Genomic DNA, 20,173 nt, shown 5'->3' with positions numbered 1-20,173 from the left:
TACATAACAAATTCTGATAGTATAATTTAAATAACTCAACTAAAGGTCACCGGAGAGAATGGCCGCTCAGGGATTTTAATGCGCATACAATTGAAATCTTATAACTCATAGAAGAAGATGTATTATAGTCGTTTGTTGTACAACAAACTCACTCGCTCTCTCTCTCTCTCGGCGTCGGCTGCACCATTTCTTTGTCACCAAATCGCGCATCCGAGTGTACGATGCAACGCCACGAAAAACTCTGTCGGTTTATAAAACCCTAATGTTGTATATTATACAAAATACGACGCGCTATGCTATTACATTGCAACGGGTAACTTTACGACCAAGAGCACCACGCCCTAAAGTAGAACGAACATAATACAGGGTTAGGGATGAGTAGACGAGGGGCGGGGAGCAGCAAGAGGAGAGCACAAACGCACTATAGTGGGGCCACGGATGTTGCTATGGGGATGGTGCCACCCCAATGCAAAAGCTCTGCTTCAGCTTTATCAATATACATTGAAACTTATAAAGTCCACGCGTGCGATCTCTTCTCCGTCCGTTATGCGTACATCCTGTATATTATTATACCCCATGCTTACCTACGAAAAACGGTCCAGTAATCCGAAAAACCCCATAGACGCACAATAAAAATAAGAAAGAGGATCCGAATACATGTTTGTAAAAGGCGTGCGAACGCGGCGCGTGGTATAAAACTGCCGAGTACTGCGAATTTTCACGTGCCGACAGCAGCTGCCGCCGTATAAAATCAGCACAGGCCTTCGCGTAGACCACCAAAGGAGTAGTCGTCTTATGCACGACGGCATCACGAACATCATCTGTTCGCATTCACAGAGACGCTGCCGCCACTGTCCGGCCGGTTGAGTTAAATATCTTAACAATAAAACTCACCCTATTAGATTCCAAAACTCTTTAACAGAATCTTTAATGCTAGCGTACGATTCTTCGTCTAAACCCAAATATACTGACCTGAAACAAAAAAAAAAAAAAACAAAAAATATTAGTCTCAGAAATCTCAAGAAAACACCTGTTAACAACACAAGCTTGAGTTACATATTTGTTGTGAAAAAAAAAACGTTATAATTGTCTCCAATTGAAAAAAACGGGATCGGCAGATGGCTGACCTAATTCGAGGGTCGAGGGACAGGTGTATGCACACACTATATGGCAACAAAAACGCCCATGCTCAGAGATTTATTTTTTAACTGTCTTTGTTCGTTTTTTTACACACAAATACATATTACATATATCAGCGTCAACGCATTTCTACACTATGTATTACACATAATATAAACATAGATACAAATATATATATATTACATACGTATTATTGCCGAAGGCCTTCCTGGTTCTCAAGCGCACAAGGCTGGCGCCGCGCGCCGGTTGCGACAATAAAAACCGCTGGTCATTATTTCGCGAACACAAAATCCAATATTACTTTTGTTTTTGTGTGTACCTATATACAAGACGCGTCCTACATGCTACGTACTTTACCGTCGTTATGTCATCAAGGAAGAGATTACTGGAGTCATTTATATTTAAGGACGAGATTGGTACGATAAATTGTATTTATATAATATATATGTATACACCTACTGCCAGTGCCAAGGTTATCGGTTTAACGCAACGTAAAACGTTAATTACGAATATAAATCTGCTCATAAGCCAAAATCTCAAACCATAGCAGTGTTCTCCTTATTTATTTTCCTACATATATAATATATATATATATATATATATAAATGTTTAATTACTTTGTTTCATCTTACACCCAAAATATTATTCGAAAAACACATTTCGAGAGTACGAAGGCCAACCTGCGGTGGTAGATATTCACACAACTTCAGCCATAACGAAATCGTGACGATACGAAGACTGCGTATGCCGAAGGTGTGTATATACGAGAACATGACGTATACATATACGTCATCCATCGCACTATTATAATATAGATTATAGACGATATACTATAACTATTTTTTTAATATTTATTATTAAATTGAACTTTTGGTCAAACGACGAACAACGATTGTAATTTTATTGAGTTTGGAGTTCAAACGGTTCGTTGACGTGAATCTATATTATGGTACGCAGAATGTGGCATTTAATTTATAATAATGCGTTTCTCGGAGTTGGATATATGTTATGGGATATACATTTTTTTTTCCAAATCCGAATTTCGTTTTGACCGTTTCTTTGATTCCGTACGACGTGACCACGTACAATATAAAATAAAACTATGGAGTAGTACTTCGGTATAATAATAATATTATAAATGAGATCTACTAACTAGTATAATTGAACTCGCATTCGCGCACGCATGATATAAAACACTGCAGTACAAAAAGTAGGTACCCTACACGTTTTCCGTGGAAGCTGCGCTACCATGTTTACCTCCATGTGGTACAACTTCTCCTTTTCTTCTCTTTCGAGAAGTTCACTATAATACCCATCATACCTAAGTCATAACATTTTTTTTTATATACTCTATATCCTACACCACAATGGTCATCGGGCCCGGGTCAACTTGGGGAAACGCTTACAATATAAGATAATACGCATCAATATTATGGAAGAAAATCTTCGGTGGTTATACTAATTTTTCGTGGCCTGACGACGATATTATATCTTTATTATAATGTACATAGACGGGCACGCATACACTACACAAGGCATATAGCGGAAAACGAGACAACAAAGAAACCAGGTGTGACGTCACCAGGGAACCAGCAGCAGCCTTCGGAACCGAGTCTGGCCTTGGTGCGCGACTATGATATAAAGAGAGGTGCGCGCCGAAGCCGGCGCACGGAGTTAATGTATTATTATTATTAAATATATTATTATTATTATACATTCAGTATAATAATATACGCCTTCGTCCGTATCGCTAGTAAGTGCAGTACTGATATAAATATATATATGCATACATTATCTCTTCGAAACGATTACGACACATTGACGACTTCGTTCTCGAGTCGTCAAAAAAAAAATAAATAAGCGCGAGCATAGGTACATACGGTTTTTTATAACCCTTTCTCCATTTTCTTGTTTTATCACACATATCGCTGAGTTTTTGTGTAACCACGTTGATAAGAGCTGGGCTAGGCGATCGTCGACCATTTTATGGGCGACACCGTACTATACACCATTCCACGATAATACACATATTTGTATATTAGGCTTAAGCCGACACCGTGAATTGGAAACGTACGCGATTTCGAAACGTCTCATTGTCAACGCGAACAAAATAAACACAATATAACTTGATTTACAGCCGTCGTTTACAGTTATCATGTTGCGAGATAAGTTTGTAAAGAGAAACGTTTCAATTATTGTAAGAAAAAAAATATATTACGCAAAACCTCACGATACGTACACCTAAACACATAATATTACAGTGGAAATGGACCCCCCCCTTATTATTCTGAAAATCACGAAAATCTCACTAACTCGAGGAATTTGTATGATTTATTTTTTCACCGAGCACGATTTAATTTATTTATTCATCATTTCAGGGAACGTGATCAACACGACTATATAAATGGGGTTGTGGGCGTCATATTAAAGGCGAACGGAGAGGAAATACACAACAAACACAAACTCACACAGTGATGGCAAAGGGTGGGCGGAGGAGGGAGAGCCGAGAAGGGGCACAGCAGTAGTTTCATAAGTTATCGAGCATAGGTATATTAATACACACGGACTGTAACTATATAACCACCGCCGGACAAGGCCGCCCACGACCAAGGTCACTTCCTTTTCGCGCTAGTATATATTGCTTCGTTGCCGCTGCCACCGCTACCACAGCGGCTGTAACGTTACACGCGGCCGCGTTTTCCCGTCCGTCGCGTGGCGGCTTTCCCGGGCATTCGGCATGTCGCAATGGATTGCGTAATAGTAAAAATAATAATAATAATGACTAATGTATAAGAAAAAACCTCAGTCGTATCATATCACAGACACTGCCTGCCGTCGTGCTATCTGACCGCCACTTCTGGCCCGACACAATATATACGCGGTACACAACAGTGTAAAGAGTACATAATATATAATACCCTTGACTTAGTTGTACCCGGGCGCCACCGGTTGTCACGCGCATTTCCTAACTAGGACACCCACATACACATTTTCCATGTTACGCGACGCTTGTGTTGTTAGGGTTTCCGTTTGAGGTCTCAGGCAATAATGATATAGTACAAACTTTTCTACGCACATAGGAGAAACTCGTCGTTCAAGTGGAAAAAGTATAAAAATGCCAAGGAAATTGAGAAACACATACGACGAGGTATATTTGCACTGATAATAAGAAGTACGACTTGACAGTTATAATTTTCTCCCAATTTTAAATACACGTGATATTTTTTCGAAATATTGGAACTGTAGAACTATCACCATATAATTAGATATATTTTTAACGTTTCATAATATTTTATACTTACGGAGGAAATAATGTGGACATTTGGGCTGCTACAGAATGGTAATCGCGATTCATGATAAATATTTTTATAAGAAAGTACAAAATTAACTAACTTAACGTTCACTAAAATAAGAGCACCAAAGCGAATAGGAAAATACAATTAAAGTAACAGAGTAAATATTAAATACAAACGTTAACGAGCCGAGAACGCACCGAAAACTACACTGAGAGCGGCAAGACAGTTTAGGAAGACGCGACGGCAGACGACTAACCGCCCTTGACACAGACGGTGGGAACCAAAGCCAAATAGATGGAATCCTCTTCTTTTATTGTTATCGTTCTCTCTCCATTTCTATGTCTATAGCAACCGGTATTCCCGCACGGGGAACCCTTTCTCATACAGGGTCTGTAACCGTTGGAGGGATATGATAATGTCGTCCTAATGGTGTCATCGTACCTCCTTTCCAACCGGTCTCACCGCTGAGGGGTTTCCAAAGCGGCGTCGGGTTCGTCGCACCGATTGCTGGGACGTCCCGTACATTTGGCTATCAATGCTCGCATAATTGTCCCGCATGAGGGATCCCGTTATATAAACGGGGCCGTGTGTACCTGGGGGCCAAAGACAATTCTCTACCACCCTATGTATTATTATGTTCTTAAGGTGTGAATCGTCAGATATATATACACGAGAACAGCTGATCGTAAAATATATAACGGAGAAGGGAAGCCAATTAAAGAGAATTGCCGCGCTGCTCAGGTCGTCTCTATAAACGGTGGCAGGTCTTGTTCTATTTTAGGATTTAAATTTTTTTTCAAAACATAAATTTATATTTAGACGGAAATAAATAATATATTATGATACAATATATTTATACAAAAATGGTTGGGCGACCAAGGAGAATATATACCTACTTTCTTAGAAAAAGATCAAGTGGAAGGTGATCTTCTGCAGCATGCTTCGCTGTGTTCGCGTTAACCGTAACGATGAGAAGGGGTCCGGAGATTCTAAAAGGGCATTTATAAAATGACGGGGAGAAGGGAAAAACTCGTGAATATTCCCAGGACGCGAGTATTTACCAGCTGCTTGTTCCGTACAGCTGTGCGTAGCTATTTTGCATACTTTGAAAGAAAAAATAATATCCCCGTGTTTGCGTACATAAGCCGCATACGACTTTGCAATTGAGCACAGGCTCGTAAATCCGAAAATAAAAAATATGACAAAAAAACCGTTCCTTAGTTTCTACTGAGAAATTGATATTGTATAGAAAGCGAGTGTATAAAATATTATTTAATGTGCCTAGCTAACAACGGTTGATATGTACCAATGATTCTGGTTTTTTACTCGTAATTTTCAAGTCAGAGTTAGGAAGTTGAATCTAAATATTTTTAGACCCATTATAAATGTTTAAATAAATATATACATATTTTATTCAACTACGCAAATTAGCAAGTTTTTCATTTAATAATACTTATTTTTATACAGATAAATACCGAAAACACGTGGTTAGTTTAAATGATAATACATCTTAGTTTAAATATTTTCTGATAAAATCAAATCAGGGGTGTCATTATTGTCTTATAGAGGCAATTGATTTGGTATTATTTGTGAGACAAGTTTCGTTATTAAATATCCAATGCCTTGACCCGAATAATTACTTCTTCATTGATATGACGCTGTCATTACTAAAATACATATTATGCACATTTGTGAATAATTATTATTATTGGATACAGCTAGTCGACCTTGTTTTCGTAAATGTCAAAACACTCGCACATCGACGAGAAATTAAGACTGCAGTGCTACATCTCGTGAACTGTCAAAATATCTATCTATCCATCCACCTCAATTATCGACACCAAATCATTCCAGTTACGAGCGACAGTAATGACAAAAATACGAATCTCATTTAACGGAACATATTACTTGGAAAATTTAATATAAAAACAAAAATATAATTCCGATTAGATAACTATATAATATATTAAATATATTATATATATGCGAGAAAGAGTATAAAACATAAAAATAAATAACTGACGTTAATTGTGACCGCTATTATTCTTTATCGTGTGACAATTCGACCAAAAATATGATTTCACTTTTCACTCAAAACCACACAAGCAATTTCTAACGGTGCGCGGCGCTAGAAGATTGAGAAAAAAAATAAAAATAAATATTTACGCATGTAATATTATAAATAACACTACCTACAATAACTTATATACACACCACAGAAATATTACTACACGATATGTGAGAAATTAGGCCAAGGCGGATTCGAAGGTGTTCGCGTAGCGCAGCCGTAGCCACCGCGTTCGACGTCTCTCATAATATATAATATAATAATATACGAGTAAAATAAGAAGAATTCCAATAAATAAATCTCGGATACGCTGTCTCGTCTCGGGACAGCCGAAGTGTATACATTTTATTTCTCGCACAACAGGTACTCCTCACTCACACACCACCACACATTCGGACGGCGGCGCGACAACACGACGACATACAGCAGTGAGGGTGGAGGAGGTGTTATTCACAAAACTTTTGTATTGTTGTTGGATAATATTATTATGTACATGTACATGTACGGTGGGTGTCTCTCATCGGATCCGTCGGGGAAAAAAAACTATAATAATAAAAACCACCTGGCGATACCTGCACTCGCACTCACACACACTGATAGTCACACACCTCTTCTCATCGCCCGCCCCACACAGCAGCCGCCGCCGTCGATGCTGTCGGACCAGGCGGTGTCGACGACGACCCAGGTGTGTGTGAGTGTATGTATAGCGGACACACAAAAGGTTACAGAAAGAGACGGATGGACAGAGTAAGCGGGAATGAAGAAAAAAACTAGTAGTGAAAGGGGGCTGTTGCTGCTGCTGGTTAGGCATCGGTTGTAGGTGGACAAAATATACCACACTTACAATCACAGACACAACGAAATAATTTGTGTATCATGCAAAGAGACAGATGGTACGAGAGAAAAGTTGTCACATTTGTATTATAGATATATTGTATTATAATACGTACATAATAATATGTGATAACCATGTGTACTCAACCACGATAAAAGAATTGATAACAAAATAGTGTACGACTTAGGCGAGTACTAAGGTTATCGGATTGTCAATGTTTTTCATATAAGACTTTTTCGGTCACTCTTCCATCCGATATGTGTCCTCGACGACTGCATTATACGACCACAATCTCGTGATCGAGTGTTGGCGGGCCCAAGGATTATGCAACCATAATAGTCGATCCATTTCGAATTTTTAGTCCCACATAATGATGAACACTACGACGATGGCAGCAGCGCAGGTTCGTAGTAAAACAAGCAAAGCACCGACGATTTAATGGCATACACGTAGTGTCCGGGGATACGTAATAAACAAAGAACGACCGCACACAGATGGCCGGCGCACGGACTGGCAACGTTGCCTTCTAGAGTATACTCTAGACCGCAGTAACTCGAATCACTCATTCTTTCTTTCTCTCTCTTTCTCATACACTTACAGAATTCACTCACTCAATGCTCTCGGCTTTTTACGTGCGTGTCGAGACCGTAAATACATTGGCTGCGGCAACGACCGTATCCGTCGATTCCGTCGTTTGTGTACAACAGTGTAATATAACATTATATATATATATAATAGAAACTGAACGATTCTCGATACCGTGTACTGCACACACGCATGTACCGAATTTTGAGAACCCACCGCCGAGACATAGCAAGACGACGGTTTCTTTCTCCACGCGCGTAGGGTCGGGGCTGCGCCGTCGTCGGAGAGGGTTCTCTCGTCGCGGGAATTTGCAGGGGTGCGCGCCGCCACTGTCATGTCCCTTTTTCTATAGCTCCCTATATATATATAAATATAAATATATATTATTCTTACCACACGAGGGATGCGGCGTTAACGACATTTTTTCGAGTACGTTCCAAAAGTCATGGACTGCATATACATATATATCACATTATTATACTGTACGCGCGAGCATCACAATGCATCATCTGCAAACAGCTAACATGTTATAATGCGACAACCGGCCGGACGTTCACAGCGTTGATAAAAACTATACAAACCCAGCTATTCCACGTCGTGACGAACTTAACCGATGAACACGGCGAGCTTAAATTTCGCTAGGTTAGGTTAAAAATCGTCAAGGATAAAATTTCGATGTTCTGATTCTTTTTGTTTTTAAAGTAACAAATCAGGGTATGATAACTACACGGATTCTCGGTACACCGATCGTGTTTCTCATCATATTATTGTTCTGTTCTAATCCATGGATTTTATCTGACCTGAGTTTTTCTTTTATTTACAAAAAAAAATCTATCCCGTAGAGTACAATATAATATGATGTATAAAAACAAGATATTCCACTGTTCTACGACTTTTTGGCCTTCTACGCAGAAACACGCACGGCAGTCGTTTTGTAAAACATTCCGGTCAGCCGAGCTCGTAAAAAAATTTGTTACGGGTCAATAAGATTGTTAAAAACACGAACGCGATATTACACTCATTTTTTTTTTTTTTGCTTTGTTCTGTGGGCGTGAGCGTAGCCTATTTTTGGCGCTTTTTTCAAGAGGAAAAACAAACATGGCCAAAAGTACCTACGCGAGCAATGCAAACACATTGTAGTTGGGTAGCACATAATATTATACGCTGGTACCTATAACAACATACGTTTGCCTAACGCTGGCAAGCACTACATATATACACACACAACAGCAGTGCGCATTTAAGTGCATTTTACATTGTACACAGCGCTCGGAACGCATTTATCACGTTATATACATAATACAAAACTACGAGGGGAGCTTTTTTTTTATTTTTATTTTTTTAATACGCATTGTGAGCTGTCTATATACCCGCACCACTACTACCATTACCACTACCCGCACACCGTTTATGTACACGTACACACATACACTTCACCACCACCACCCCTCGATGACGTGCCTCTACTACCCTACTACTACTTCCTCCTCAACAACGGGCATTGCGCAACCGAACCGTTACAACAAAAGGGGGATGGCCGTATCGCGTATAATTATACGTGGTGACGGTGGCGGAGAAGGTCAACGTCCCTGCGGCTCGTGCTGACCACCGGGCCCCAGCCCAACGTAATTATTTCAGGCGACCGCCGCCGTTGTTGTGTACTGCAGCGGTGGTGTCGACGACAACGGGGCGGAAGCGAAAAAAACTTTCACTGGTTACAATTTTAGTATAATATTCATTGTGCTTTAGTTAAAAAAAAAACACGCACATATACTGCTCACAACACAGCAACAGCAGCTGTTGTGTAACATCGTTGCGCCAACTCCCTCCTTTCCCCTAAAATAACCGCCTATTCCCCACCACTAAATAGGACCGAGATAAAGCCCTCGGCTTAGCGGCCGAGTCGGAAAGGAATAATAATAATGATAAAAAAAACTTAAAACAGAAAAAGAGAACGGCGACCAAGTGTACGCACCACATAATACATCAGATACTATAGTGGCGGGCTGGGGATATGGGTTCAAGGGCAACCGAAGCGGTTTTTTCAAGACCGGTTCAATAAACGATGGCGTCCGCTGTTGCCGTGCATCGAGTTCTACGCGGGCATATGCAGCGTCGACCATGTAGGTAGATAGGTAGATTGGTTGGTTAGTTGGTTGGTAGGTAGGTAGGCAGGCAGGTAGATAGGTGGATAAGAAGGTAGGGTCGAAGGCGGAGGCCGCGGTGTCGTATCTTCGCGAAAGGGTATATCGACGAATACACAAAGTAAATAGTTATCACGGGATATAATATTCCAATGATAAGTAGAACGACGTATGATATAATACGACACGATACGACAGTGTGCGCATATTCTGTTATTATCATTACTATTTTTTTTTTTTTTTGATAATAGTTATTATAGATTACATTTATGATTCGTCGACAGCGAGGACGTGCGACACGAGTATTACATTATTATTATTGTTATTGTTGTTGCTGCTTTTAACTACGACGTTATCGGCGACAATTAACCGAGCTCTAAAACTATTATCAGCCCGAAATTCTACGCGTGGCAACAGATAAAAATGGTTTATATTCAATTAGGAGGTATTTACCTAGTTTCCATATTGTTGCCAGCAACGACCGTGTTGTAGATGTGGTGTTGGTGTTGGTGATGTATTCGGCGGTGATGCCTGAGGTGATTGGCGGCAGCGACGAACGTGGGCGGCAATACGATCGGTCGAAAGCACGGCGGCCCAAGCACATACGGCACTAGTAGCACGACGGCGGCGGTGGTGGCGGCGACTACGGCACCGTCACACCGGCAGAGCCTACCAAAATTACGCGATGGGGGTGGCGGCGGCGAACACGCGTCGAAACGACTCAGCGCACTGCTGATACCAACGCTGCTATTAACACGTCCGGTGCTCGGGACACCGCCAACGACGAACAGCCGACCGCCGCAATAACAGCAAAAACAACACGCCGGGCTATCCACTACAGGCAACCAGTAGAGCGTCGTCGTCGTCGTGATATTAGTACCGGCAGCAGCAATAGAAACGGCGGCGGTAGAAGGCGATTTTTTAGTCGTCGTCGTGTTCGGTGCTGCTATACAGTGGCGAGTCGGCAAAACCACTGCTGGCATGACAAACCGCGCGCTCAACACGAACTGGCCGTCCTCCGGAATCGCGGTGAGCGCCCGTCGTCGACCCGCACGCACACGCGCCAGGCGGCGGAACCGTACACTATCGATTTTTTCCCCACCTTTCCCCATTACACCGCCACTACCAAAAACTAAGAAGCCGCGGTCGTCGCTATCGCTACAACACGGCTTTTTACTACCGGCTCTAAACGCCCTCCTCCCCAGCTGACGATTGCAATCGCCACCGCCCGAGCGCTGCAGCACACAATATGTTGTGGAGTCAACAATCGTCAACGATCATCGTCTACGCCGACGGACGTCTATCGTTATCGATAGTGAGTTCGTGCGCGCATCAGCGATTGTTTTGTGTGGTGTGCGCGCCGAAAGAGCCGTTCGCACACGCACGCACAAGTGTGACGACGACCGTCGAAGCGGCGCGAGGTGGGATCGCTGCACGAGGAGCGTACCAACAGCTGCGCGGCACAACGCCCCGCTCCATTGTGACGCCCTTGAATCGCCGCAACTACGCACTGTGTTTGACGCGCTCGGCAGGAGAGAAAAATGACAAACGAGCACGTGAAGGGCTTTTTTTTTCAAAAAAAAATTCTTTTTATGCAGTGTGGATTTCCATTAATTGATTTCTTGATCATCATTGTTTTTGTTATATCCTTTTGGTCGAGTCGAGAGCGAATTACTATTATATTATATCATGTTTCACGTAATTTCAAATAATAACTACGAACAATGTACACGGTTATAGTACTTCTTAGTTGCACTTTCGGATCTAGTCATTGTACACACACTTATCGTCACTTACATATTCATCGACGGTACGACTTGGACATTAAAAAATATTTAATTTTTTTTCGAATAACTATTATAGCATTGCTGCAATACGTAAAACACACTCGCAATAACAATTATCACGATGAATTTAACAAAAGTATACGTCGGTTATATGTGCCACGCGAGTATAATATATATACACGACGCGCATGTTTTATCGTCATAGGTACCATAAAATATCATATTATCGTGTCGTAATAAATTATTCAAAACCAATACTGACATCGTTTGAATGTGGATATTTATGTGAATAGTATAGTTTTTTCGAATAAGGTTGTCGATTATACCAAGAAACCGTGGAATATCACCATATTAAAATATAATAGCTAGAGAGTTACAAATTATTAAAATCGTTTCATCGTTACTTTAGAGCGATGTCATTAGGAGTTTCGTGATACGCGAGCGTAATAATAACACGATGATAAATATTAATTTCTATTACAACACATTATAATAGTGTGTCTAAAACTCGACGTGTATATTATGATATTACAAGTGAATACAATTTATTATAACGTACATTATGTACAAGTTCTGGGAAAGTATGATAATAAGACTAGAGTTGGTGAATTTTATGGGATTACTAAGTTTTTCGGGACAACAATATCGGACATACTAGCGTCTTATTGTCTTGAGGAAAACAATCTGTAACACATATTGACCAGAGTGAATTTAAAAAAGACCCTATGTTATTAAAAACAAACCATGGCCAATGTAACTATAACATTATAACTGTAACAACTATAATAATCATGAAGATAATATTACAAAGAACTCGGAGTGCGAAAATCGGAGGAATGACGTCGTTCCACGATTGATAGGGAAAACCGTCTATATTGACTGTTCCGCGCAGATACGAGCGTCCTGCGGAACTTGTTTCAGGAAAAGGTAGTAAAAAAATAGCGCCGTATAGTCGGACGACAACCCAACAACGAGAAAGCAAAGATCGCAACAAGCTATGTCATTTACGCGTACGTTAGATAATTAAATAAGTAAGCTTTGTCACATAAAGTGGTACGTTGTCAAATGTTGTTACGAGAGAAAGAGAGAGATAAACGATTGGGAAATGATAATGGAAAATTAACAACTGAATCCTGTAGCCAAAAATGGAGTAGTACACGCGAGATAATTTTCTCTGTATCGCAACGACAAGTGATTTTAGAGCACGTCGGCAATATTGTATCGTTTGCCACAATAATACATAGCTACTTACTACATTTTATAAGTACACATAGACACATAGTGAAATAATCATAATGTTCGGTATACGCATTGCATTACTATATAATACGTAGGTAATTCGTACGGCTTGACTTGTTGTCTCCGAATCGTTTAGCGTTTATAGTATCATTATGATTAATATTATTGCGATTATAATATAATATTTTTAGGCACCGTGAGCAGCAGTTCAGGACTCGGAGAGAGGAGTGACCGCCGACGATTTTAGCATAGTAGTTGATACAGTACACACGCGGGCGTATGCGCGACTACTAAAAACGATTAATATTTTTAATAAATACCAGATAATATTATAATAGAAAACCAGATGGATAATGAATAATACAATATTATACTTTGTCATAATAATATTTTGCGTTTAGTACACGCACGTGTGTTTGAGTCACGTTACACAAAGGAAGTTCATTGGTTTTTTGGGAACAAACTATGTGACTGCTTACTTATAAATAATTATAATAAAATATTTATGATAAAAGAAATACACCGTCACAATGCTATTAGAATTCCAAATAATATTTTTCTGCAGATATTGTGACAATATACCCACCATAATAATAAAATGTTCATTACATAGGTATCTGCGAAAATATACGAATCGAAAACCATTTACGGGCCAACAATAGAAATAGAAATCGAGCGTAGGTTAAGTACCATGCGGGACGTCGTACTGTCGTAGACCGTCGCTGTAGTAGACCGCAGTCGTAGCGTCGTATTTTTAACGTGCCTTTCCCGCCGCCAAAACAGTTTTCTTTTAAATTTCCACTTGTCCATCGCCGCGTTTATTTTTCATAATAATAAAATTCCGAAAAAAATATTATTTAGAATTATAAATCGTAATAAAATTATTATTTGTATTTTTTAAAAAAATACAGAATGTAAAATTTAAAATAACTATGGCCAAAAAAATTGTTTTCAGCCCATAACATTTAATACTAATCAAAAATAAAAAGCGGTAAAAAATATAGGTAGTAGTTATTTTTTCTTCTTACAACGCATAATTTATTCATCAAACCAGACTATCATACCAAAATATACATTGTTAATTTTTATAAACAAAGCTCAGCAAACATCAATAATATTAATAATACTCGGGTAGTAATCGGGTCAGATGTAATCTTGAAGTTTTTCATTATATTGTGCTCGGGTTAGCCGAACATAACCTAACCTAATCTATATAATTTAGTAATTAATAATTATACGTTATTTTTCCCTATTTAAACGTACTCCCCCTTCCTTAATATCTCTTATTCGTTTCGCAGTGCACAGGGAGCGGCTCAGGCAAAACGTGCTAGATTTCCGCATTCAGTTTGTCGGATATCCCGGGTTGTATTCAATGCGGGACATGGTCGCCACAACCTCGAAAATACGAGCCAAGAATTCCAAACATGGCCGGGCCCGTCTCAATGGTAATGGCATTATTTTGTCGTCGTCGTTGTCCTCTGCACTGCGAAACACCCGGCCACCACCGCCCGCGTAGTTTTCGTCGTCACAGAGCGACGACCGACCGACCCGCACGGTCGCGACGGAGGACACGCCGCGCGAGAAAAATGCCAACTGGCACTGATGGTATTTATTTTTTTTTCTTCTGGCCGTCGCAACACCGTCCGCAGACGGCGAAGGCAGTGGCTGCGGGTAGCGGGTGTCGTGGTTTCTGTACGCGATTTCTACTCGAAAATATCTCTCCCCCCCCAACCCACACATCCACCAACCACCGTCCACACACGCCGCAGGTGCATTCGATTTCGTGCGGCAGTGATGGAGCGAGCGAGCGATGATAATGGGCACCGACAATATTATGAAATTATTATATATACCTATATATATACGGATCGCGGTGCCAAAAAAACCCCGAGAGACAACAGCTGAACAGTGACTAACGGCGAAGCGATCGTTTTCGGCAAATGTCCCGAAAAATATATACGAAAAAACCGTAAAATCTGTCTCACGGCGGACGATCAACTTTGTCACCGCAGAGGGTGAGCTACAAAACGCAAGCGGCCGTCATCCGATGTTCTTTAGCCGAACTGGCTCGAATCGATCGGCGTATTAAAATTATAATAATTATTATATTCACCTACATTTGAAGGTATTATACTAGCATTCGTACTTTTGGCCGCGTATTTACAAAATAACACAACATAATGATTATTATTTTTACCATAAGTACGATCAAAAGTTAATAGTATTAGGCCCGTTTCACATGGACGCGTATCATACGCGCGCGTTTTTCGTTTACTGTTTACATTGATTAAGTTCATATACGTCATATACTGGCAAGCAAAACGCGTCATCGTCGGAGTGGCGCGTATGCATTTAACTAATGTAACTGAAAACGCGCGCGTACGATACGCGTCCATGTGAAACGGGCCTTATTGTCTCTATGCAGAAATGCCATAAAATTGATAATATCAACAGGAAGAAGTTTTTCAAGTTTTACTAGTTAATAGCATAGGCGTGCGCAGAGTTTCAAGTCAGGGGCAGCGAATATTTTTACCGGCCCATACATGGGTATTAAGTTAACATTTTTAAGCTCAAAATCAAAATTTAACTTTTGACCTTTAAATAAAAATATTTTAAACGATAACCATTGGTTAATCATAGATTGTTTTTGCTCAACACCGGTATACCAAATCAAAATTAAAAATACATCAAATATCAATAACACATTATTCTTTATTATTATGTTATGTTATTATTATATAGTAATAGTTCGGCCCATACAAATATATTCAAACCGTCCAGGAGCAGCAAGAGCACACCTTGCTGCCCCTGTGCGCACGCCTATGGTTAATAGTATTAGGGGGTGAAAATACATGGTGATAAAAACAAGCGAATGGACTTCCTCTGATTTAGACCGAAAAGTTGATACATATACTACATAGTAGAAATTATTATTATTGTATGATGGGAAAACAACACTGTGGTGGTAAATAAATTATTATTATTATGATTCCCAGTTCTCGTAAGACTTTTTTCCATTCATATTCCGCACTGTATATATGTTATTAATACGTATTACTATTAAGTCTAACAAATATTATATGAAATTTAATCCATTTCTAGAATTTTTCTGTATGAAAAACCAATTATCATCGGCTTTGTTTTGTCAGCAAAAAAGAAAAAAAATATATAAGTAAATACGATGAATGATGATCAATAATTTGTCGCAAAATAAAGAGATGTATAAATTATATTTTATATAAAATAATGTTACTCATTCATTCGTTGCGAAAACTAATGCCGAAGACAGACAGACTATACGACCCCAAACACCCCTCCTTTTATATACATATCTCATCAGCGATATGGTGCGTTCAATCTACAATATTTGTTTCACTGCAGTGTCGTATTTCCATTTCTCACTAAATAATTCCACAATAATTCTTGTAGGACATTAATCAATAATCAATTCATGATTAAATACATTTTAAAATGAAATCAATACATAAAGTAATAAGTTACAATATTGTATTATTATTTTTCATTTAAATAAATTACTATCTAATCTACAGGTTGCCACGGCAGTCGACCCGGAAACTTAAATAATTTTATCTAAAGAATAAAGTTCAACGATTTTCACACTGCCAACTATGAACAACGTAATCATATTACATATAATCTGATTTAGAATTTTATACTCGACTACAAAGTTGTATTTCCGGCACGATTGTTTTCAAGGTTTCAGTATTACAATTACTTACATAGGCACATGGCTTCAACAATCAAAATATTCACTGGTATAAAGAAAAAAAAATTAGTCTAATTGAGCTGGATATATCAATAAATTATGTACGGTTTTATAATATATTGTCAAGTCGTAACCGTTTTCCTCAATTCACGAACTACCGTCTGAACTATAGATTGAGCTATTTGACATTGTGATGGTTAAAGGGTGCATTACCCTTTTCGAATTCACAGAAGGATAATAATTTGTTAGTTTGAATTCTATAGGATATAGAATTATATTATTTATATTATATACATTATTTGCATGAATTGTAAATTAATGTTCTCGTTATGAATCCAGTTCGGATAGATTTTGCTTTAAATTATTAGTGTAATCATTTCTCTCCAAGTTCATTTTCTGCTAGAACCCATTGCTAAAATTCATTATCATAATTTTTCATTTTTTTCGTCATAGTTCATCGTTTTTCTCTTGGTATATAAATATTCGATGTATATAGTAGACAAATATAGAGTAACGTATACGTATTGCCGCATAATATAATATGATACATATAAATATCATATACATTATATAATAACACAATTATTACTTATATTATTTATTACTATTTCGAACGTTATAGGAAAAATGTAGTTCTGGTCACATTTTATAGGTCATAAAATATATAATTATTATACCTTCAATTCTAATCCAGCAGCTAGGTAGGTACCTAACTTTTAATAATTATGATGTTAATGAAAATAGTCGTTAAAAACCGTGTAATTTAATTCTCAAAAATACAATTTTTACATCCGATGCATACATATTACATAATATAGTAAATAATTTGTTTTAAATTCTATACAGAGCACATATAGATTATAGTTGAAATAATAAAGCCTATAGGTACAACTTAACGGCGCATACAATTATATGCATACATGAAGAATTTCCTTAAGTTGTGCACTGACTATAAAGACAGTTAAGCTATACGCAATGACAGCGAAGGCATTGAAAATGAATGCGTAGTACTTAATTATTAATAATATAATTTGCAATGCGATACAAAGTTCTGTATTAATCACAGTATTCCGAATCCTTTCATCAGTTTTTCCTTCCACCTAGCTCAAAAAAAAAAACCCCATAAAAATTACACAATGCCATGGGTATGAGTCGATTGTTTATTTTCTGGTACACCGTAGTCTTATATATTATTTATGTGCTTGTATGTTGGGGTTGTATAAACTCATTATAATTTAAAATATTGTCGTTTTTAAATACATAATATATACATATATAGATTTATGATTTTCGAAAACCAATTCTCGGCGTATACCCACTAACGTGCATTTCAATTCGCGTTTATATGTAAAACGCTTATCTTGCGGCCGTTTGACGACGCGTTTTACTGTCGCTGACCGACAGGGGCAAAGCGTATATATACATAATATACCATGTATATTATTGCTATAGCAACGGAAGAGGGGATCGCGACATACGAAATGCACATTGCAGGCTCCTGCAATGGAGTGGCGCGTGCAGCACACATTATGTATAATATCCCAAACGCAACGTTAACTTGATGAATAATAGTGAATAACTTTAAGAGGGACAGACAACAAGATGAATTAATTCGAGAATAAAAATCGGCATCGAAGGAAATACATAATTTTAACGTAAAAACGATCACGGAATACACACCGAAGCACACAAATGGCCTTAAATGCAATTTACACAAATACCTAGATATAAACATTAATTGTGACGTACCACACGATACCAACGCACTCATCATCGTGGTACAACCCATATAAAATTGTAGCAAACATGGAACAATCATCACGAACAGATTATGAACCTTTCGTATGTAGCGGAGAAAAGAGAAATAATATAACCGAGAATTTGTCTTGGTCGTCGTCCGAGGTGTTCATGTCTTTTATGTGTGAAGAAGTCACCCCCGCCACTATGTCGGTGGTGGTGTATTTTGTTGGATATATCGTATATACTTAAATGTTTTTTTTTTTTGAAGACGGATTCTTTGTCGTGAGGCGTTGCAACGTAGCGCACGACGTGCGCTGGGGGCCGACGGGATCAATATTCCGACCGCCTAGGCAACGCATGACTGTCGATCCTGTGCGCAGCGTTGCCAGTTTTCCATTCGCCGCCCGGAACACGCACCGCCGCCCACCGTCGCGCCACCACGTCGTCGTAGTCGACGAACGCACACGCATTCACGAAACGAAAACAACGAACCCACAGAAAACCCGTGGTACACGAGACGCGATTTTTTTTCCTTTACAATACTGCACATGTCGTCGTTTCGGTCATATTACAGATTAGAGAACATATATTGTATAGTGCAAGTATTTATCATTATCGCAGGGTAAAAAGTCCCGTCGGAATTCCATAGTAATTATTAATTATTGTATAATACATGTACATTGTATGTGTAACGTACAAAACATTTGTTGAATACACCATATAGTAACAGAAATCAGCAAGAATGTATAATTATTATACATCGCGCATCCGTGCTCCGTATAATAGATGTATACAAGGGAATCGTCAATCGGCGGTTGTGTTTTTGTTTCGGCTTTTATTTTTTTTCACGAAAAGTCTCGGAATTAATAAATTAACAAATTAATAAATTCGTTCCCAGGCCGATTCCAAGTAACAAATGATAGATGGTCGACTCGATATAATCAATCAAGAATCAGCATTATGCTCGACAAACGCGAAAAGTGATAAACGAGCAGATTTTATGCCCTAGGCTCTGGATTCATAATTATGAAAATCAAAATAATATTATATTATACTAGCTACGGCAGTCTAGGTAATCTTATATTCTGATGTACAAAATTACTGATTTGCCGAAAAATGTATTCCATTCCCTGTGGTGTGTCAACTGCGAACAGAATGCAGCAGTGATGGATTGGCTACAGCGAGATATTATAATTCTAGATTTTTTTGTAATAAAGAGAAATTTTGTTTTTCAAAATCGACTGTTTTACTGTTAATATATCTGTATTCAAAGTATTGTCTTTAAAACTACTCAGTTTCTAATACTAGAGTCTAAATAAAAAGTAATAAGTATTTTAAAATCTAACTATATAATAAAGTCCATAAGAATAAAACACGTACAATTGAATTTTATTCTGTTCCTGTAAAAATATAAACAAAGCAACCGGGGGACTTCTTAACAGTACGATATTTTAATGTTAAATATATTATTATGTATATCTAGATTTTTTAAATGTTCATTGTATAAAAAATAATACATGTAGCATAACAGCACAATAAAACACTTACCGAGTAAAAAAAAAACTGTTGTTAACCCTTAAGCGAAATAGTAGTAGTAGTAGTAGTAGTAGTA

General features: G+C 38.5%; 1 protein-coding gene across 3 annotated transcripts in view; it reads right to left on the bottom strand.

Moving 5' to 3' along the window:
* The window catches only part of gus (splA/ryanodine receptor domain and SOCS box containing gustavus), a 61,264-nt gene that overhangs the window by 12,473 nt on the left and 28,618 nt on the right, over positions 1-20,173 (bottom strand). Inside the window, exons 1-2 of one of the 3 annotated variants that reach the window (XM_089223526.1) lie at positions 10,522-11,083; positions 895-972 (exon numbers count right to left, since the gene is read on the bottom strand). The exons of 1 other annotated variant lie outside the window; for it this stretch is intronic. In XM_089223526.1, the coding sequence (XP_089079652.1) occupies positions 895-972; positions 10,522-11,051 (608 nt within the window). In that variant the 5' untranslated portion in view covers positions 11,052-11,083. Of the gene's footprint in view, positions 1-894; positions 973-10,521; positions 11,084-20,173 lie in introns of those variants that run through there. One more of the 3 variants, XM_015517388.2, reaches the window with a different exon arrangement.

Source organism: Diuraphis noxia, unplaced genomic scaffold (assembly GCF_037042655.1).
Source record: "Diuraphis noxia isolate RWA-SAM2 unplaced genomic scaffold, SU_Dnox_SAM2 contig0003, whole genome shotgun sequence".
NCBI classification, from domain to species: domain Eukaryota; kingdom Metazoa; phylum Arthropoda; class Insecta; order Hemiptera; family Aphididae; genus Diuraphis; species Diuraphis noxia.
Note: the sequence above shows the minus strand (reverse complement) of the source record. Positions and strands in the feature narration are given on the sequence as shown.